Source organism: Anneissia japonica, unplaced genomic scaffold, assembly GCF_011630105.1.
Source record: "Anneissia japonica isolate Jap-2015-1 unplaced genomic scaffold, ASM1163010v1 scaffold211_len1577895_cov191, whole genome shotgun sequence".
Taxonomy (NCBI): Eukaryota; Metazoa; Echinodermata; class Crinoidea; order Comatulida; family Comatulidae; genus Anneissia; species Anneissia japonica.
The window spans coordinates 940283-963244 of NW_022711099.1; the positions used below are offsets into that span (position 1 = coordinate 940283).

The 22962-nt window shown below is 33.1% G+C and overlaps 3 protein-coding genes across 6 annotated transcripts in view; 1 reads left to right on the plus strand and 2 right to left on the minus strand.

The window, feature by feature from the left end:
• Positions 1-811, minus strand: part of LOC117107292 (Golgi SNAP receptor complex member 2-like) — a 15033-nt gene extending 14222 nt beyond the window's left edge. Inside the window, exon 1 of the mRNA XM_033248923.1 lies at positions 722-811. Coding sequence (XP_033104814.1) covers positions 722-750 — 29 coding nt within the window. The 5' untranslated portion in view covers positions 751-811. The remainder of the gene's footprint in view (positions 1-721) is intronic.
• Positions 812-2358: 1547 nt separating this feature from the next.
• LOC117107273 (elongation factor Ts, mitochondrial-like) lies at positions 2359-9185 on the plus strand. Of its 2 annotated transcripts, XM_033248903.1 has the most exons (7): positions 2359-2470; positions 3983-4137; positions 5004-5132; positions 5596-5718; positions 6373-6529; positions 7113-7334; positions 7978-9185. In XM_033248903.1, the coding sequence occupies exons 1-7, from the start codon at positions 2458-2460 to the stop codon at positions 8130-8132; spliced, it is 954 nt and encodes a 317-aa protein (XP_033104794.1). In that variant the 5' UTR covers positions 2359-2457; the 3' UTR covers positions 8133-9185. The 2 variants fall into 2 exon arrangements, with proteins under 2 accessions (XP_033104794.1, XP_033104793.1); XM_033248902.1 differs by lacking the exons at positions 2359-2470; positions 3983-4137 and adding an exon at positions 4483-4698.
• Positions 8226-22865, minus strand: LOC117107274 (guanylate kinase-like). 3 transcript variants are annotated; one of them, XM_033248905.1, is made up of 8 exons: positions 22714-22844; positions 19157-19300; positions 17147-17188; positions 15602-15698; positions 15077-15215; positions 13692-13776; positions 12390-12509; positions 10455-10592 (listed from the first exon to the last, which is right to left on the minus strand). In XM_033248905.1, exons 1-7 carry the CDS (start codon positions 22775-22777, stop codon positions 12391-12393), a joined length of 690 nt encoding a protein of 229 aa, XP_033104796.1. In that variant the 5' UTR covers positions 22778-22844; the 3' UTR covers positions 10455-10592; position 12390. The 3 variants fall into 3 exon arrangements, with proteins under 3 accessions (XP_033104797.1, XP_033104795.1, XP_033104796.1); XM_033248906.1 differs by lacking the exon at positions 12390-12509 and having other exon boundaries at positions 8226-10592; positions 22805-22865; XM_033248904.1 differs by lacking the exon at positions 12390-12509 and having other exon boundaries at positions 8226-10592.
• Positions 22866-22962: the final 97 nt, after the last annotated feature.

The following is a 22962-nucleotide window of genomic DNA, read 5'->3' on the forward strand; positions in this document are numbered from 1 at the left end:
GGATGGTAAACAAGCCTAGGCCTATATAAATTGCCTTCGGGAGATGGAGTTTTTGAGTGTTTTGTAAAAATAAAAAATTTAAAAAAATTCAGGTCGGGGGCTTTTCTGACGGTCGGGCGGGGATGCTAACCAATTGTTTTATTTTACGTGGCCTAATAACATGGAAGTACAGTTAACACTTGATGAAAGATTTCAAGACAAGAAGGTCCATTCAAGTCCAAGAAGACAGGACTTTCTTGAATATAAACAAATTCTACTTGAGGAAAACCAAACAGCACTCCATAGAATTAATTATGGCGTCCCATACCTCACGTGAGACTCGTCGCACTCGAAATTGCGAAAGAAACCAGTATCATCCAGGAAGTGTGTTTTTCTGATCATCATTCATTAATAATTAATAACTTTTATAATTTGTAATGATGGGCCTGAACAAATTCATAAGTGGAACCGATTTTCCATTTGTGTTTGACGTGGTAGTCTAAAAAAGGGGGGCCTAAATGTTCACAAAACTACTAGAATAGAGTCGGTCGTCTACACACTAAAAAAGTTGAAAATAGACCCAAGCGTCCACAATAGTTCAAAATAAACCAATCATCCATTATAGGCCCAATCGTCTGTTTCGGTGAAGTAGGCTTAGGCCTAGGCTTCAAGTAATTGGCCTAGGCCTAACCTTAAAGATAAACACTGACTTAATTTGTCTCTACCAACTATTAAAGTATACCTGTTAGTTTGATGATACAAGTTGTCCATGTTTGTTAGCTTTCTTTGCAGGTGGTTCACCTCAAATAAAAACAAGATGCTTCCACATCATCGTTTGACATCGCCACATAATGCGCACGAAAATGGCTATTCGCAAGGCTACGTGTAAATTCATGGTTTCGTAACATAACATAAATAATGCACAGTTTATTTCAATTAGGCTACGGTCGGTGACTCTGCATACAATACCAGGGGCCAGATTTATGGGAAAGGGACCGAGCAGGCCCCTGTCCCTATCAGAAAGTCAAAAAAAGGGAAAAAAGAAAAAGGAATTATTGATCGCCCAAAACGCCTCATCTCAGATATTCTGAGGTGTCGGTCTGTAGGCCTATGGTAGGCCTATTTGTTGTCTCTCGGCGATCGGTCCCGGGGACAATTTGAAATTAAAACGAGCAAACAGTTTATTCCTTTTAATTTTACACATACGGTAAAACTTTAAGATTGCCGAAATTTTAAGATCTTTTTTGTAGTAAAACGCATGTTGCAAAGTGATGAAAATTAAATTAGGTTTTTTTGTTTTTGTTTTTGTTTTAGGCCTAAATTAAAGAAGCAATGTCTATAAATTTATTTAGGTTTTAAATTCAGATTTCAGCACCGAGAGAAACACTTTATTGTTATCATCTTCATCCGTTGACGTTACAGTAGGCCTATACCGTTATAATTATCATTTAATGTCCTCATAAGATCACATTTCATTATTAATTTTAACCATCAATTAATGCAAAAGTCAAAGCACATGTGTTGCCTAAGCACGACTGACCGCAAAAAATCTCTAAGAACCGGCCCTGATTTCTAAAATGACACTTGTTTGCCCAATCATTATCAGAATCAACATCGTCAGAGCATAATCATCATCAACATCGTCATCATCAACTTCTTCAGGGGCGGATTTAAGGGGTGCAGAGGGCAGTCCCCATCCCCTTTTTTTTGCAACAAAGGGAAAAAAAGAGAAAGAGAGAAAAGGAAATAATTGATCGCCCAAAACGCCTCAAAGGTTATATTCGGGTGTCTAGCTAGAAAACAAAAAAAATCCGCACCCCCTAGGCTAGTGTTTTCTCGATCGGCCCCACTTTCGGAACTCCCCCTCCTCCTCCCCCACCCTTTTGGACATCTCTTGATCCGCCCCTGTTCTTCATCATCACCACCATCATGACATCATCATCATCATTACCAATACTTATTATCATCAATCATCATCACCATCAACATCAATCATCACCATCATTTGTGTAGAGCCAAATATTTATTTATTTATTTATTATTCTTTATCATGTCTGGAAAGATCACAAAGATGAAAATGGATGACATTTTGGGCGATCAATAATTCCTTTTTCTCTTTTCCTTTTTTTTTTACTCTCTGACAGGGGGAAGGGGCCCTGCTCGGCCTCTTTCCCATAAATCCGGCCCCTGGTATTGTATGCAGGGCCACCGACCGTAGCCTAATTGAAATAAACTGTGCATTATTTATGTTATGTTACGAAACCATGAATTTACACGTAGCCTTGCGAATAGCCATTTTGGATAAAAATGTACGACGGACGATTTATGTGACGCGTTGACTTACTGCCAGAGCTTCCAACGCGTTTCACAGCAGCCAAAAGTGCACTATGCGTTACACATGAGAGCCGGTGGCGTCGCGAGCCGGTGAGTAGTGTAGGCCTTAGATGCTAAATTTTAGAGAATAAAATCAGGTCAACGATGATGCAAACAAGTAAGGATTAATTTCTTGGCCATATACTACATAGATTATACATCTAACATTATAGAAAAGTAGCTTCCATGTGTATATAATCCATTTCAAGCCTAAAGCCCCATGCCCGTGCTAGGCCTAAATCTGGCTTGGCTACGGCTGGTTAGAAACCAATCAGGTTGACCAAAACATCCATTTAATAGTCACTTCGTACCATATTGAGTCGTCCAAAAATGGCAACAGAAAGTTCAGAAGAAGAAAAGATAGTGAATTCCTTTATATATTTGGACTTAATTATATCTAGTATAGGCACCATGTCTAGAATTGGTAACAGTATTTATTGAAAAGGGTTTTTGTGGGGCGTTTATTCAATGGAGGCTTTTTTTTTATTTTTTTGGTGTAAAATAGATACGTATTATAGTTATACTTCAATAAATGCCCCATTTTCGCATGTAATTTTCTTCAATTCAAAATGTGTTATTGTGTGACTGGGGCGTTTATTCAATGGAGGCTTTTTTTTAAATTTTTTTGGTGTAAAATAGATACGTATTATAGTTATACTTCAATAAATGCGCCATTTTCGCATGTAATTTTCTTCAATTCAAAATGTGTTATTGTGTGACCATTAAAAAAATCATCCCAACCAGGTTAGAAAAATGATCCCAACCAGGTTAGAAAAATGTAACTCTACTGGAGTAGAACAATAAATGTGTTTTTTGGGTGGGGGGGGGGGCGTTTATTTTAAGAAAAATTAAATGCCTTGGGCGTTAAAGGTGGCGTTTTATCCAAATGAGGCTCTAGAGGTGGCGTTTATTCAAATAAATACGGTATATACATGTATTTTTTCCAAACTCAAAACCATACATACAACAGTATTATACAGTACTTGGTTCTTGGTGAACTGGCTGAAATCAGCTGAACTGGATGATTGTGTAGTGTGATGTCTGTAGCCGGTCAGACAAAATTAATAAAGTGCTTGAAATTGAAAATCAGTAAAACTGAAGGTGCACTATGTACACCATCAATTATTTTTAGAAATTTATCATAAATAGGTCTTTATAGTCAGGTTTTTTAAACCTTAAAAATACTATCCCCTATCAAATATGCCATTTGATAATAATTTATAATGACAATTGTATTTTTTATGTTTCTGATTAAATTTATTATGGTAAGCACTGCACCCTTCTCAAAACTATGATCAATACACCTGAAAGTGGGGCATGGTCTGTCCCTATAAAGCACCAGATTTTTTCTTATATTTTTTATTTTATTTGCTCCCTGGCTCCCCTGATTATTCTTTGTTTGTGAATTTCTGATTTTTTGTATTTGTAATATTTTACATTGTTAATTGTTTTGCCAGAATGAATAAAATAAAATAAAAATTCATCTTACTTTTTTTAGTAATTGACATTCAATGGTTTTTTTTTTTTGTTTTTTTTTATGACAGCTGGTGTAAGATCATTTACGAGCCAATCAGAAATGAGAGTATGACAAAACAACCAGTGCAATACATCATTTTTTTTTTCATTGCAGGCCCATTATTTTTCCTCCTTCGACGGAGTATTCATTTAGGAGGAATCACTAAGTCGGCCGCGAAAACCGATTTAGCTAAGCTTCGAAAGAAAACTGGTTTCACATTTCTGAATTGTAAAAAAGCTTTAAAGGAATTTAACAATGACATAGTAAAAGTAAGGTTATCGTTTTTTTTTATGTGGAATGGGGGAGAAGTGGATTTTATGATGTTGCTGCAGCATCTTGTCATAAATTATCTCATAAAATCCCTGATGAAATTAGTTCCAATAGAGTAAGTAATTTGAATGTGCTATATTACTGTACACAATTAATTGAACACAACAACCTACTTGAACACAATCCAAGGATCTTGCAATTCGAAGACGAGTGACCAAGCCAATAACTTTTCATTTGTTACAGTAAACTAAAAATGCATTCAATGTTTTTTTTTTTTTTTTTTTTTTTTTAAATAAATTTTTTTTTTTTTTTATGACAGCTGGTGTAAGATCATTTACAAGCCAATCAGAAAAGAGAGTATGACAAAACAACCAGTGCAATACATCATTTTTTTTTTCATTGCAGGCCCATTATTTTTCCTCCTTCGACGGAGTATTCATTTAGGAGGAATCACTAAGTCGGCCGCGAAAACCGATTTAGCTAAGCTTCGAAAGAAAACTGGTTTCACATTTCTGAATTGTAAAAAAGCTTTAAAGGAATTTAACAATGACATAGTAAAAGTAAGGTTATCGTTTTTTTTTATGTGGAATGGGGGAGAAGTGGATTTTATGATGTTGCTGCAGCATCTTGTCATAAATTATCTCATAAAATCCCTGATGAAATTAGTTCCAATAGAGTAAGTAATTTGAATGTGCTATATTACTGTACACAATTAATTGAACACAACAACCTACTTGAACACAATCCAAGGATCTTGCAATTCGAAGACGAGTGACCAAGCCAATAACTTTTCATTTGTTACAGTAAACTAAAAATGTATTTGTTTTTATGCTTTATTGTAATGTTTTGCCTTCTTTGAATGAAGGCTGAAGAATGGTTACACAAACAGGCAGAGAAGGAAGGTTGGAGCAAAGCCACAAGCTTACAGGGACGGGAAACAGCTCAGGGATTGGTTGCTGTTTTATGTCAAGACAATTATGCAACTATGGTAGAGGTCAGTCTTTGATAGGCTGCAGTCTAGTTCTATAAACAAATATATAATAATAATAATAATAATAATAATAATAATAATAATAATAATACATAATACATAATAATTTAGTTTAATATAATAATGCATTATGCCAAGATTCCTGGAGATGTATTTCATAATGTTGCAGCTAGTAATCAGTGAAGTGACGTCCAAACCTACAAGGTATCCACATATACTTTTGAGGGTAGAGAGACAACATGGATAAAGTGCCTTGCCCACGGCACAAATAACTGGACAGCCTCTGACTAGAACCCCTGAAGTTTTGATTGGAAGCCTGCAGCTTTACCGCTGTGTCACATCAACATATTTATTATGGCAATCTGATAGTCTCTGATATAGTTGATAAAATGGAAGAAATTAAGTATTATCAATAAAAACATTATTTCTACCTTTTACTAATAACAAATGATTTTCCATCTTATAGGTAAACTGTGAAACTGATTTTGTTGCAAGGAATTCACAGTTTCAGCAATTTGTAGGGAAAGTAGCATCAATGGCTTTGAAGCAACACAGAAGTGAAAACTCTGTTATAAATGATGTTGGCAAGGTAACTTACCTTTGGTTGTACATACATAATATACTTCTATTGTAATATTTCATTGTTCCTTAGCTACCAAGTCTCACATATTCAGACACATTGTTAAGCTCTAATACCAGGCCCATAACATCTCAAGCCATTTTCGAAATTGCATGCTTTTTTTAATAAGTCGCATTAAAATGAAATATAAAGCATAGAGTACCATGTCATCATTATGGCCAGTAGGCCCCCTATCTCTTGTGGTGGTCCAATTTGTAACTGTTTTTTATTTTAAAATTAAGACAATTTTTATAGTTTTAAGAGTGCTATTTCTGGACATGTAATGGTGCTAAATGCAGAAATACTTAGTTCTGCTTTAAACATAAATATTTTATGTTTCCACTGATTTAATAAGGTTTAAAATTGGAAACCCAACATTGATTGTAGGGTAAAGGGTAGCCTGGGTGCTAGGCCTGAATTTAAGTTACTTGTGAATTCTGTGAAGTACAATCTTGTTACTGCACTCAACCAAATTTAATTGGCATCCCATATACTCTATTTCTGTGTTTTGGAATTAGTCTCCAAATTAACTCTGTCCAGAATGAAAAAAAGGAACATGTGGAAAGGGAAAACCCCTAAAGAAAATAGGTCATGAAAATGATTATTTCTTTCGTTGATGTTCAGGTTGAGTTGATGGGTGACAAATTGGATGGTTTGAAATCTGAGCAAGATGACGGCTCAAGCGTGAAGGATATTACAGCGCTAACGATTGGAAAGATTGGTGAAAATATAACTGTTAAGCGTGCAGTTTGTATGCATGTGCCTGTTGGCCATATATTAGGTAAAGCTGAATTTAAATATCTAATCTATGAATTTCTTTTAATCTATATAAGTCCATACACTTACAATGTAGTAAGTCTATATAAATGTATTTAAGCAGTTGAGTTGTATTGAGCCAATAAACTTTAAAAAAGATAATGTAATGTTTAGTTTGTTTATTTAAATTTAAGGTTTTTTGTTGTAAAAAGTTTATAAATCAATGAAAATTATAGTTTTGATGATTATAGAATTCACCAAATACAAGGCTAAAAGCTAGAAAAGGAGGGGTAAAACAGGACGAAAAACACAGTTCACAATCTAACAAACAGCAAAGAACCATTTAAGTAGAGTGTCATGTTGAAACTTTTTGTAATCTTATTAAATGAGCAATTCACTGTTTTTTTTTATTTAGGGTTCTTTTTTGAGAGATTTTGCCCCAGGCAGTAATATATCTTTAGACTCAATCTATTTGCAAGGTTTGGGATAAATATCATTCTGTCTATATTGTATAAGGCTGGGTACTTGTATTTTGTCAATGAATCTACTTTTTAATCATTATATAAAGTATCAAATACTTATCTGCTATTAATTCTCTAATTCTCCAGGGAGCTATGTTCATTCTATGGCAAAAACATCTATTTTAAAAACAAACGATTGTTCGCTTGGGAAATACGGAGCCCTGGTTGCTGCCCACAGCATCAAAAAGTCATCTGCCAAAATGCAACCGGATGAATTTGGTAGGAGATTGTGTCAACATATTGTTGGTATGAAGCCTGTAAGAATAGGTGAATTTGTTCCACCAGTTCAAAAAGAATCAGAAGAACAAGGTAAATATACAGTATAATATAATAATGTGTATCAAAATCAATATGTAAAAGATTTTTCAAGTTATACATATAATGAAGTTGAACTAATGTCCACACTATCAATTTTATGTGAAAAATGAGTGTGATGTGTCCATTATGGGTATGATGATGTCATATTACATTGTGTTGTCACATGAAATTTGATAGCGTGGACGGAGCTTTACCCGATTCACACAAGGCTATGTTCTCACACGGCTGCTAACGGTTAGCAGGATCCGGATCCATACGAGAAAATCCGATCCTGCTAACCGTTAGCTGCCATGCGTCCATACGAGAAAATCTCGATCTGGATACAAAAATATGATGATTAAATCACTGGCCAATAAGAAACTGGAAATTGAAAACGCGTACGTGTGATTGGTTGATGATAGAAACCAGACTTTAATGTTACACGGATGTTCTGTGTTAGATGTTGTTTATAGTGGTCGGAAGGTATTATTAGGTGATTACATTATAACAACAAAGAATCACCAAATTAGTCTCCCAGAACATAAAGTGTGCTACTCAGCCCCTAGACCGCCCAACTTTCAAAACATGCGCTGCCAATGGTTTGAATCAAGTATGTCTAGCTTATTAATGTCATGTGTCTTCTTCTGTTTTATAGAAGATGGAGAAGAAATAGAGGAACAAATAGTGACAGACCTGGTTAACCAAGAGTATTTGATAGATCCATCATTAACTGTTGGTGAATTATTGTATCAAGAAGGCATCCAAGTTATTGACTTTGTTCGCTATGAATGTGGACAGAAATTACACTAAAACTCCAATCAAACATTAGATTTACAAGCACTGACAAAATGCCACATTAAAAAGCAATTTTCAGTTGAATAGAACTTTTCACACTAGGTCAAGTTGTGTATGGTGTAAACATTTATTGCAATACTAATCCACCACTGTTGTAGAAAACAATAAAAATGAAAAAAATTCAACCAAAAGTGTTAACGTTTCTTTTGTTTTTTACTTAAATAAACTGGGATTTCTTGCATGATTAATCCTTGCATCAAAAAGTAACTGAGGTACATCCTAATACTACTACTGCTTTTTAAAAAACTACTACTGTATAAGAACATTTTACCTACTTAATATAAAGTTTATTAAAATCCCAAAGGAAAAATCTGCATACTGTAATATTGTATTTACACTGTCTGGTAAAATCTGAAGTACCTTAAAAATAAATTAAAAAGATTTAAAATTTCAATTTAAAGATAAATGAATTATATCTACTAAGAATTAAGCAATTATATTTTTAAAAATTTATTAGGTCAACAGTGTATATTTTAACCTTATTTTTTTCAACAATAAAGTCGTAACACTGCATTGAAGGGCTGTGAACGAGAATCTGGTAAACAGTTGTAACAGAAATTCTCATTTTGCACATATAAATGAATAGTTTGTACATTCCACTCAATAGCCCTGCTAAATTACAAATAAACATATTCTTTACGTCTATATTTCACTACCTTACTATGGTCCTCGCATGTTATAGAATACTGTAAAAATAGCATACTAGTACAGTACTGTACATCATTTTATTTATTTTTGTTTCATTTTTAGACATCAATAATGTAAATCAGCTGCTTCCACATAATTGTAAAAAAAAACAACAAATATAATGTATTTTGATAAAATATTACATTAAACATTAAGAAAAATTCACTTTGTGCTGAGCCCATCTCTTGCTACATGTAATCTCTATATTTCTTGTTGCTATATCAACAAATTTTGATCTGTCAAACAATATTGCCAAAAACCTTTTTTTTTGTTAACATAAAATAGAAATAACTAAAATTATATCAGAACTGATAACATTATTGATCTTAATTCCTTTTGATTTATTTATAATATTTATTTTTTTGATCAACAATCCAAACTTGGTAGACTCAAAATTGTAAACTACTGATGTACTGTACTCGTGTTTAGATACATATATACAAAAAAAAACTGTATATCATTTACCTATGAAAATTTGATGATAAATACCTAACATTTATTAACATGTCTTGACATTTTTTAAAAAGTTTGTAACCTCTTACCAATATATATTACATACAACAGTACTTCGTTAACACACACAATACAAATACACACACTGAAAGATAGAAGGCAATATTTTTGCATTCTAGTCCAATATAGTAAATCATCTGAGAAGATATAACAACCTGACTATGAAGAACATTGGTTCAGTAGGGATTTTTCTGAATGAAAACAATGTACATGTACACAATAACATACAATCACAACAGCTAAGTTGTGCAATAGAACTGAATAAAAAGCATATACATACGCAATTATACTTCTCATGCCAATATACAGTATGTATGAATGTTATTAACAGCTTGATACTATAAAGCTGGCAACAATGCCAAGAATTCTATTTTTTTAGCTAAAGAACTGTATACCAAGTTATATTGGTAAAATAATATAAAAAATGTTTATATTATTTTATGGAAATGGAAATAAATGTTTATTGAATTGAATTGCGTGCAGGCTCATTTTAATTACCTCTGCTGCATTTGCGTGACCTTTTCAAATCCCTGATTTAAATTTTAAATTTAATTTGCATAATTAATGCCTCATAAAAAACTACCAGTATTACATAACTTGTTATGCAAGCCTTACATTATGTAAATGTCTTATTTAGGGTTTGTGCGCATGCTCTTAATCCCTGCTGTATTTGTCTGAACTTTTGTAATTCCCGATTTAAATTTCAAATTAATTTACATACATAGCACCCCATTGAAAATAACAGTATTATATATAATTTGTTACTATGCAAGCCTTTCATTATGTGCTCAAATTTGCATTAATTTTGGAAATTTGTATCCAGAGCCTAATTTATGTTAATTTTGGAAATTTGTCTTCAGAGCATTTGTCCCTCTGTCACACAGAAGCTCTGGGTCTGTTTCACACAGGGCTTCACACCCAATACTCCTGCATATCCTTTGATTTACACCACTCTCCATGCATATATGATACTCTGATAATAAAAACACTTAATTCTGTACAAAATCTAGGAATGGCTGTTTAAAGGTGCTCTCTATAATAAGGTTGTACACTTAGTTTTTTGTAGGCTGTTATTTAACCATACTCAGAGGTTGAGCTTGAATCGCATGTCTCGGACGCGTCCAATTTCACTGCTCAGTACTCCCTGCAGTTTACTGTAGGCAACTTCTACATCATTGTTGATGATTTTATGCACGGAATCACCCTGTTCATGAACTGAAATAAAATTTACATTTGAAAATTATTTATTTATTCTGTTAATACAAAAATAGAAAAAGTAGACCATGCTGAAGGTTTTGAATTGACAAATTCTGATAAATTCTAATAATTTTTAGCAGCTTTGGTCTTTAATTATAAAAAATATTATGCCATTTGGGGCTGAGTGGTCTTTAATTAGAGGAAGACTTGTATACTGTATATATTTGTGAGCGTTTCTGTCAGTTATATGAATGTTCCTGGGGGTTTAGAACTGCATGTATATCCTATTTAGGTCTCTGTGGTCTAATGAATATGATACTCGCCTTTACAGCGACATGTTTCAGGTTTGAATCCCGCCAGAGAAACTTTTTTCATACAACTGAATTAAAGGAACCTTTTATTTATGAGCTATGCTTGATATGATTATTACAGTGAATTTCAATGTACAGTACATGTATATTAAATTTGTTACGATTACATACTGTACAGTACTACACATTACAAGAATATTGTAAACATGTTAATGAAACAGTGAACTTAGTGATTTAGACATGAAATATACATTTGAACACAATACAAGAATCAGAAATTAAGAATATTTAAACACATTATATTTCAATTTGACTATAATATATAATACTGTTTTACAATTATGTGGCACTAATTGAAGAAGAAATTAACGAAAATGCAACACAATACAAGAATCAGAAATTAAGAATATTTAAACACATTATATTTCAATTTTACTATATATAATATATATAATACTGTTTTACAATTATGTGGGACTAATTAAGGTACAAATTAATGAAAATGTAACTAGTGTATGAGTTAAAAATTGTTTCAAAGAAGTTTAGAATGAGGTTGAAATTATCACATTCCCCATTAAGTTCCTAAAATTGAACCTTTAATTCTTTTTCCATTGTTTCATGAAGTAAATATAATGTATTAACATAACGTCTGTAGTAAAATCTATATTTTCATTTTAATAAAAGAATTAGAAAATAGATCAATAATTATAACAATATTACTGGTGTGTTTAAACTGCACCAACCAATGTACATTAGCCTATCTGACTTTTTGCAATGTTAGTACTGATTAATAAATGAAATATTGGTTTTTTTAAGTAGTGTTCTGATGATACAAAACATCAACACGCTTTGGGAATATATTAAAGCTTTGTGACGTTTAATAGAATACATCTCTAATAAATGCTCTAGTGCTTTTCTAAAGCTGAGTATACTGAACAAAATTATGTTCGGCGTGGATATTTGTAGACAGAGAATATTTGGAAGAGGTGCATTTTTTATCTTTTATGTTACATGTATTTATAGTGCATATGATATTATATTTTTAATATATATTAAGCCATCTCAGCCAGAATGTGAATGGCATTGAATTCAAATTTTTAAAATTTAAAACATTTTATAACCTTCATGAAATTTGTGCACAAAGTCTGATAATTTGTACCTTGCACGGCGCATACAACACAATCATAAACATAACCAACATGTTTAAAATGATTATGTTAATGAGACAGACAACATGACTTACTGTAACTTATTGATAGTTATTGGCAGAGTTGCCTCAATGTTAAGTATGTTTGGGTTAAAAATCATTACACAATTAATGTTAAATATTTTAAACATTGTGTTATTAACTTATAATAAAAACAGACTCAAAATGCTATTAATGAAGCACTGAAATATAAATTGTTAACATAAAAATATAAAACCATTAAAACTTATGCAACAAAACAAATGTTAAGCTGTTCTGTAATTCAGAAGATAATTAAACTAAATTTTCTTGATTTACCCTACAATCCATTTGCATTTCTTTTACAAATTTGGTGGTTCAGTACAGAAACAAGCTCTTGATACGCCAACTCTATCTTCTCGTTCAGTATTACATGACCTAAATTTTGGTTCTGTTCAACTGAACATTTGGATGAAACCTTTAAATTTGATATGTCATGGCATAGAATAATCAAAATATTGTGGCCTATTCCTATTTTTTTATCTTAAACATGAATGTAATTTTTTTTTTAATGAGTTAGAATTATAAACAAAAAATCAACTTGCATTCCTTTTTTTCATTTTTTTTTGTATTACACTTCTACAATCAAAAAGTAGTACATAAATAATCATCATATTGTTATATAAATGTAATACAATAGAACCCCTCATTTTGGACACCACTATTAGGTGACACTTTGGCCACAAAATGAGTGAAAGTACAGTATATCTACACTACAGGCAACAACTATTCAGGGGACACCCCTATTAAGTTGACACTTTTTTCAGTCCCAAAAGTGTCCCCTTAATAGGGTTTTCTACTCTATTATTATATCTATATTTCCAGGTATGTCAAATGTGCTTGGAAAAAAGATAAAATTATCACAGCAAAACAAGGGAAAAGGAATACAAAAATCTATTCTAATTTTATAATGGGTTCAGGAAAAGTGGAGAGGAGAACAAGTAGGAATGGCTACTCACTATCTACAGGCCCGTATCCAGGGTTGGTTTTTATGGTTTGGGAGAACCCCCCTTTTCTAGCAATCCCCCCCCCCTCTTCTGGCAAACCCCCTTCTTCAAATTTCCCAAATAAGTCCTCCAACCCAACTAATGCACTGCAGACCCACCCAGACAAAGACCTTTTCAAACATATCTGCTTTTATAGCATTATTTAGACCCATAAAGCACAAAAATCCCATTGCTTTGGGGGTTTCGCCGACCCCACCGGGGCTTCGACCATGGACCTCAAGCCCAGAAAACCCTCCCTTGGTGGCCTGATCTAAGACCAGTGAGTAATACTGTGAAGCACTTAGAGGCCTTGCAGGCATGAAGCGCTATATAAAGTCTAACACATTATTATTAAACATGCAACATATTTTTAGTATTCTTAAACCACATAGGGAAGATTAATTACTCCTGGAAAAAAAAAAATCTATATATAGATAATTGGATAGATCACACAAATGGCATATCAATTCATTCACTCAAGTATTTACGAAATAGACACTTGGTTATTCATCAGAATTCAGTTCAGTTCAGTACACAACATATTATTATATATTTTGCCAGAATAAAATAATTAGTAAAAAAAGATCAAACTTACTGAATTTGAGTTCTCGTGTAGCAGTTTCAAGTCTCTTCAAAATGGCTTCCTCGCTATCTGTTTTTCGTTCTCTCAATCGCTTTTCCTATTGTCACAAAATAATTATAAGCATCACATTTAGCGACACAGCTGATGCAAGCTTTAGATTTTGTTGAATTACTTGCATCATTAAATGTATTACAATAGCATTAATTACCTTTACCACCATTGAATCTGCATTGTCTTTTGTGATTTTGCGTGTAGGTACCAACATATGGAAATATACAGTAATACACAAAATTTTTAAAATATAACTAACAATTTAAAAAAAAAATGAATGGATACCTTATTAAAAGAGAGAAAAAAAATTTTATACTGCCTATTACAAAAGTGAAATTAAAATTTAGTTTAAGTATTTTTTAGATTATGTGACTTGGTTAAGATTAACATTCTTGATACCAATTCAATACATACTGTATGTTTATTTATTTATTCAAATTCAGGCACAAGGGCCACAAGATATACAAAACAGTGGACTTTAACATCACTGTTCTAAGTGGCAATCCTTTCACAAGACACTCATTCACCCGACACGTCGTTGGCCAACGCTATTCTATAGAGAATGGAATGCCAATACGCGTACGCAATGGATCGTTTTAAATAACACTCTGTTCAGACTGCTACCTATACTGACAATCAGCAGATGTATCGTACAGCATTCACATGGAGTGGAGTTGGATTTATCGTACAATGGTTTGGAGGACAGTCGTACGATGCCGTGACAGCCCGGCTTGCGTCTCACTATTGAGGCTTAAGCCAGGCACTCACTGCACCCGAAGCTCGTCGGCCAATGTGATTCTATGGAGAACGCAACACCACAGCAAGCATGCAACAGATCGTTTTTAATGACAATTTATTCAGACTGAGCTAAAAATCAGCAGATAGCATCACATTGTCTTGCGCTCACAGGCAGTACGACTGAGTGTCCGGCTTAAGGGAGTGGAATTTTTGGGTTGAGAAAAAATCCTGTTACAGGAATCGTACTCAGCACCGAAAAGTATCTTGACCACCAAGCTATACTCCACTCTATTGGGACATAGTAGTAACTGTGCCAACTTATAGCAGGCATTGTCTTGCGCTCACAGGTAGTAGTGTTTGATTTGTCGGCTAACAATCGTACCACCGAGTGTCCGGCTTTAGGGAGTGGAATTTTTGGTTTGAGAAAAAATGCTGTTGCAGGAATCGTACCCAGCACCCTCTGGGATAGAAAACCAAGTATCTTAACCACCAAGCTATACGCCACTCTATTGGGACATGGTACTGTGCCAACTTATAGCAGGTTTGAAATTTAGGTTACAGCACCTACGTGATGTCTTGGTTGGGGGCTACAAATCTGGATAACTTACCAAAACTTTGATGTCTGGCGGAATAATGAATATGTAAATAGGGTTCAAATCGGTCTTCATAATACTCTTCACACCTTGTACATCAATATCTAATATACACATTCTCCTTTCATTAAGGACCAGGTTAACGGCCGCTTTACTGTGAAAAAATTAAAATTGACATAACAACAAAAATTTAAAAAAAATATTTTGTTTTGTTTGTTTTGTTTTTTTTGTTCTCTTTCCAATTTATATTTATTCAGCAAACAGCATATACGCCAACAACAGGATGAAATATACATCTAGAAATTACATCAATAAATACATTCGTCATTTACAGTACAAAAATATCAGAATAAAAGTCAAAGGTAAACTCAGTAAACTTCAATGATATGGGCAGGCAAGACTTTTTATAATCAGGTAAACTGTACACATGTAGTAATGAGAGGAAAAAATATATGTAAGTATGCAGTAAGAAAAGTGTAGTTCTTTGACATCATCATCTTGTGTTTTGTTTATTTTGTATTAATTTTCTAAATTATATACCTTGTGCCATAGAGGTTGCCAGAAAATTCTGCATGTTCAATAAATTCCCCTCTCCCAATTGCCGACAACATGTCTTCTCGAGTTGTAAAATGATAATCTAAAGGGGGAAAAAAAACCCATTTTTTAACATGTATAAAGAATACATGTTCAAATTAAAAAATTAAAAAATGAATGCATTAATAATAATTTCATCATCACTGTATATATAATTACTCTGAATATATTTAATTAATTAACTTGTTCTATCATTTTTCATTTGATGAAAATTTCTAATTAAATTGTCCTCGGGGTTTATGGTAATGAGACGTTGGATCACTAACTGTTAGTAACAGCAAATTTTATTCAATAAACTTTTTTTGCATTTTTAAAAAGGTATTTTGCAAATACAAGCCTTATGAATGATAATAATAATAATTGACTACATGTAATACTTTTACTCATGTTGTTTTTACTTAAACGTTGTAAATTTGAATAATAATAAATTGAATACCATTTAGCAATGCTAGCCGAACACTTTGTAGTTTAATGTTCACCATGTCAATATCTTTACTATAAACATAAATAATTACATCATCACTAGTAAATACTAATTCATTATCAACAACTAGATACAGTATATCATAAATAAAGAGAATTGATAAGTAAAGACAATTCTTTGGGGTATGCCAACAATAATCTATTTACCTGTTACACATTTTTAGAGAGATACAGTCATTTGGGCCCTTTCATTAGGCCTGTTATTGAGACCTGCCATTGTTTCTGAATTTGATTTTATTGTGCTGTCAGCAAGTAATGGTTAAATTTCAACTTTCTGGCTAGGCAGGAAATTTGATGTCCCTATACCCCATGGTGCATACAGTTACCATTGTATAACTTTTTCTTGTGTTTAATTCACTGTGGTTTGTTTCTTTAGATTTTGGCCAAAGATGGCACTTTCTTGTCAATTGGAAAAATTGAATTGAAGGTTCTAAACAAAATACTAGATAATCTAACCTTTTCAGTTATTTGTTTGATATGTCATCAATTATTAAAGCGAAATTTTGTGCAATGCTTCAATAGATTAACATACAGCATAGCAATCAATGTTCTTATATTTTTCTTTGCAGATTACTTATGTGATTCCTAATATTTATTGTTTCTTCACTTGTATAATTTACAGCAAAATCTTCTAATGATCTTTATTTAGAATTTAAGCATTGTTTAGGAAAAAATGTATTTGTCAACATTAAGAATTTCATGTTCTCAAATACTATTTTTTTTGTCATCATACAATTTCTTTTCGTATTCATTGTAATGATTAAATACAGTAAAATTTTTGTTCATTATAATCATCTGCATAATCATCTTTATTATTATCTTGTCCTCAAGACAAAGCAATCATACTTAAAATAGCCAGGCATCTGGAAACACAACAAAGCAGTTCTTTTCAGACCCATCAATTTGTTTCAATGATAGACTTATTACTACTGCATTTGTATCATTAATACATAATAATCAAAGTAGAACAAATTCGTAATAAACACAAACCAAATAACAAAAACATACCTTTTCCATCAACTTCTGAGCCTCTAGGTTTTCTAGTTGTATCTGATGGGAGAAAAAAATAAGACATGTATTATAAAGTGGGGCCTTTTTGACTGTCAAAGGTATGGTGCACTCATAAAGATTTTGTTTATATTTTATACTGTATTTTTAATTAATGGATACAAACACACCACAATTTTATTTACAATAATAATAACGTCCTGATTTATGTAGCGCCTTATACTCTACAAGCTGGTCTAAAAGCGATTGCAGCTTTATTACCCTAGAATTAAAAATTGGATTAATATATTGGCAAATTAGCACAATATTCCCCCTACTCCTGGGGAGTATACTTAGTCAATGCGACAAGCAATATGCCACAATATTCTAAAAGGTTCCCAATATACTCCTGAGTGGATATAGACAAGTAGGTAAAGTGACTTGTTCAAGACAAGCAAATTCACAGCAAGCCCCTGACCTCAGATTGAGAGCCTGAAATACAACTGCTGCCACAATAATTATAATAAATTGATATATTTATATACAGCAGGACATATCATTGTCTCCAAGCATAAAACTATATAAACAAAGGAACAAGACAATGCAATTAACTAATCTACAGAGGTCTCAGCCAACAATGTTGAGCGATCATTACTCTCTCAATGTTGATGTTTATCTCATTTACTCCACATAAGTCAAGCCCTCTGTAAGTTAGGCACTGGTAGTTACAACCTCTGGTTTGGATTCTGACTCTGCACCATGGAGGAAGTAATGCTAACAATACACTCAGGTAAGGAAAAGGTTGGGCCAGCACTGGACCACAGTTGCAAAATCCAAAGGTTAAAATATAGCATAAGCATAAAAATATTACAATGATTAGATAAAAAAAAAAGGATTTTAAGGTGACCAGCTCTGACAAACCCTACATTTGTAGCACATCTATAATTTTGCACAGCACCTAAAGCATTTCAAGAATCAGATTTCAGGTTTTAGCAGTTTACAGTTTAGATATATTAAACAACATTTCTGCAAAAAATATCGATCACTAAATCTAACTGAAGAGTATATTAAAACTAGAAATTGCAAATTGCAAGTGAAGTGCTGCGAAGTACAACTGCATAGAAATGTTCTTCGAACAAAATTATTTATGCGAGTCAAGTGAAAATAATGAATAATAAAAATATAACAAATAATTGAGACACGACCCATTGTCTATATTAGAACACTTCTCATTGGGTAACAAAGTCGTCATTTTTCATTTTTGTCAAAAAGTGTCTATAGTGGTGAATTATGGTTTAGGTTTTTTTTAATAAAGTTTCAAAAATGTCTATGTGGAGTACAATTCAAAAAACAACTATAGGTCTAATAATGAATTATTGTGATGTTAAATAGACAATGTTAGCTATCAAGGAGCGACGTTGTTTTTCATTGGGACCTTCGTCCCTTCAAGGCTAGGCCTATACCATACTAGCTAGTCTAGGCCTAGAGTAGAATAAGGCTAGCGCGACATGCGGACGTTGGTACGTGTTGGTTAGTCTACAAACGTCGCCTAAAGTAATTGATTTTACCCCGCAGAACGAAAGAAGGAAACTCCACGTTTCAGTCGTCTTAGGCCCTTGTTTTTTGACAAACAATGACCTTTCAGAGGTCAAATTGCTGTCAAGAATATGAATTGGCTGCTTCGCAGCAATTATATTTAAAATACAAATTCTAATAATAAACTATTAATTTTGGAAACTCTGGAAGCTATTTTCTCAAAACTACAATGGCTGAGCTACGGCCCAATGAATTAAATATTTCATAACTTTGCTAATACTCAAACAATTTTCATAAAATAAACACCTTTTTATTTAAGAAGTAATTTTAATTTTGCCGGTCACATAGAGAAGTAGAGTAAAACTCTATATACTGTACAGTGTCTATGAAAAAACATGTAAAAAACATTGTGTGTTTATACACAGAAAAGCCTTCAATCTCCTCTGATACTGCAAATATGTACAATTGAAAATAAGAATGGATATTCAAACTTACGGCTGACTGAAAATCCAAATACATCTTTATATTCATCCATCAGTTTTTTAATCAAAGTACTTTTGCCTGCTCCTGATGGTCCGCAGAATACACAAGGAGATGGGATATTATCTGCCATGCTGGATAACTGCTGTGTCCGCAATCCTTTAGGAAGACAAGAAACCGAAATGAGATTGGATTCGTATGATATACTCAAAGAAAATCATGCCATTGGCAAGGATGAAATATACTGTTGATTAATAATAATAGCAGCCTTTCGGGGATTGTAACCTGTCTCTTATACACATCTAGATGTGTATAAGAGACAGGTACAGTACTCTTGAAACAGCTCTCTCCGTTTGTTAATGTAATGTAATAAAATGTAATTTGACAGTTGAAAGTGCTGATACAAATTATGTTTATGAGGTAAAAATACAAAAAGATAACATCATACAGAATATCATGGAATTGCACTAAGACATAAACAGGACAATTTAATCGATATGACTGCCAACACACACAAAGATGATACAGTACAATTTAAAGAATAACCAGCATCTCAATTGACAGTATTAGCTACTGAGCAGCTCGTATATCCTTCCTATAAATAGCTTCCCTGTAACACAAGTACTGTGCAGTACATACAATGTAATCAATGGTATAATATAAGAGAATGTGAGGAGGGGGATGGGAACACACCCTCCAGTTAAAATTAATGAACATTAACACTAATCCCACTTGTTAAAAATACATAACTCTTTGATGTTTTTACATTATTATTTTGAACTAACTTGATACTAGTACAAAACCCATGAAAGAAATTTGAAATATTAAAAATTGGTATTTTTATACTCTTTTCTGTTCTCCCAATCATTATTTAAATAGGACATTCTTTCGCATCATTCAATCGTTCTTTATTAAATATTAAAATTACATGAAAGAAAGTATAAATAACAAACAATACAAGTCAGTAATTAGAATTTCTGTTTCTTGACGCAGGGTTCCTGGAACGCCGCCCTCGGCGTGTGCAAAGCACAACTCAGAGCCAGTAGTGGAACGTGAAATTTCGATATGGTTTCGTAGTCAGATTTTTGAGAAAAACTTCAGCTACCCGTATTTCTCGACTGAGACGTCAGTGGGAGCCGTAATTCTTCTACCCTTAATTCGTATTAAGGGAATTTACGCCCACAAACCTTGTAGTTATTAATATTTTGGTTATAATAGAAAATGTTTATTTTTTGGTGATGTCACTCACAATATAGTTAGCATGGATACGTCATAAGCTAGATTATGTCACCTTTTCCTGGTAAGGCAAACTTTCCCGGCGTGCTTTTTTGATTGATAAACAAACACCACTGTTTTGCACATGGATGCCTTGCCTAGCTAGGGCTACAAAAGCTGCATTGTTAGCATTATATAATACTTAAACAAGGTACAGTACGTCTGCAAATGAATTATTCTTAGTTATTTTTTTTTCTTATTTTAATTTATTTCTTTCGAAAGTGTACTTTCTATCACATATAATTGCACTGTCTACTTAGGCCTAGGCCTAGTCTTATTATGGCTCATCATCCCCCGCTACACAGTACATCAGTAGGCTAGCCCCCCACCCACCACGCTACAGTACAGACGTTTGCTAGGCAACAGAATGTGATTGCACCTTCCTTCCCAGGTGTTCATGTAACATTTGCATTGTTAGCTAACCAGTTGTGTGTATTCCTTTGTGAAAATGAGTACCGTGGCATACTCATTTTCACAAAGCATTTGCATCCCCTCTTGGAAAGAGGGAACTTCGAAATATTATCTCCATACCTTCCCTAATTAATCACCGTAATTAGCTTACACTTATGCATGGAGGGAGCACTTAAAATGTACTGTACAATAATTATTTCACTACCCGACAAACCCCGAACTTTATTCATACATTACATAAATAGTTTCATCTTGCTGACGTACTCCAACATCACTAGCGCATGGTAACAACCAACTGACTGCAGACCATTTCCAGTCACACATTACTCTCCATAACGCAGCACCCCCTAGTTCCGTCACCTCTGGATATTGGCTAAAATCCACTGCTGTATCTGGGTATTGTTTGGATGGGGTTTGCACTGTGTTTTTGGAGGTTTGCGGGGTTTAGCAATGTTTTTATACAAAAAATGGCATTTTTACCCAAAAAGTAGGTTGTTACGAATGGAACATTATAATTTTTTTTTACTGAGACACCAAGTGAGTCCTATACTGTACGACATGATTCAATCACTATCACAGGGTTTGCACTGTGTTTTGAGGAGTTTGCGGGGTTTAGCAATTTTTTATACAAAAAATGGCCTTTTTACCCCAAAAATAGGTTGTGACGAACATAAAATTAAGATTTTTTTTATTGAGATACCAAGTTGAGTCTTATACTATGTGATTCAATCATTATCACAAGGTTTGGATGGGGTTTGCACTGTGTTTTTGGAGGTTTGCGGGGTATGCGGGGGTTTGCAGGGTTTAGCAATACCCCTGTATCTTAATACTGAAACAAAGTGGATCTGGTACCGGATCTACATGACTCAAGATTAACGAATATAGTACAGTACCAGATATTAAGACCCTAACAACAACAATGTACCCAGTAACGGACCCCTACCCAAAGCATAAAAAACAAAGCTAGATTAATTTATTTACAATAGAAATAAAACTAAAATAAAAATTGATTTCCAATATTTTTTTTCATGATTTTGCTTTCTTATCATCTTTTAATTCATAATTCACTTTATTGCAATTGTATAACAGATTGGACAATACAACATATTCCAAAAGAAAAGGACTAAAAACATACACAATATAAAAATGTACACAATTTAAAAATCAAACATTCACAAAATTAATCGATTAAAATGAAAACTTATATTTATTATTATTACATAAAAAATATCTGCTATCAATAATTATCATTTACAATGAAATAAAAAAAAATTATAATCACAAGTATTTATATTAGCAATTTCTAAATATCTAAAATTATATAAATTTGTAATTTCTTTACAAAAAAAAATCAGTTATCAATTTTAATTAAAAAAACTTATTTGATTATAAAAAAATATCAGTTATTATTAATTTTTAATATAAAAAATATATTTAAAAACAACTCATTATCAACTTCCAATTAAAAAAATTATCTTATTATCTGTTACAAATTACAATAATATATATTAATAAAATAGAAAGAAAAAGGGTCACAAGGTGGACACGACAAACAAGAAAAGATCAAAACAAGGAAAATGCTACCAGTTTTTAAAAAGGTCGGCATTGATGAGCAAATTATTGAAGTGCTTGGTGTTGGCATTACACGACAAGACAACCAGATCAACCCTACTAGTAGGTAGGATTAGGCCCTAGTCTAGCCCTCACTCAAGAGGCCAAGCCTTTCTCTAGCCCAGAGAAGAAAGGCCTAGCCATAGCCCGCTGCCTAGCTACAGTTACTGTAATACTGTATCATACAGTAACAGTAGGGCCTAGCTTTACCAAAGTACAATATGTTCATTATTAAATATTATTTGCTGAACTAACCAAAAACAATATAAGCGTACCTAATTTAGTGTCTGGAAATCTGAATAAAGGTGAAATTCGTATTATCTGCTTTAAAAATGACATTTAAAGAAGGTCTAAAACAGATCTCACCCTTCCTCGATGTATTGCGTGTGTGGTTCTGAGATTGTTGTTGTTGTTTCGTGCGCCACCATCGTCAAACTCTCGAACTTAATACGCCTTTTTCACGAATCGGTAGACATCTTGAAGTGATGACAAACATTGCGAATCAGCGGTGCGTAACCAACAGA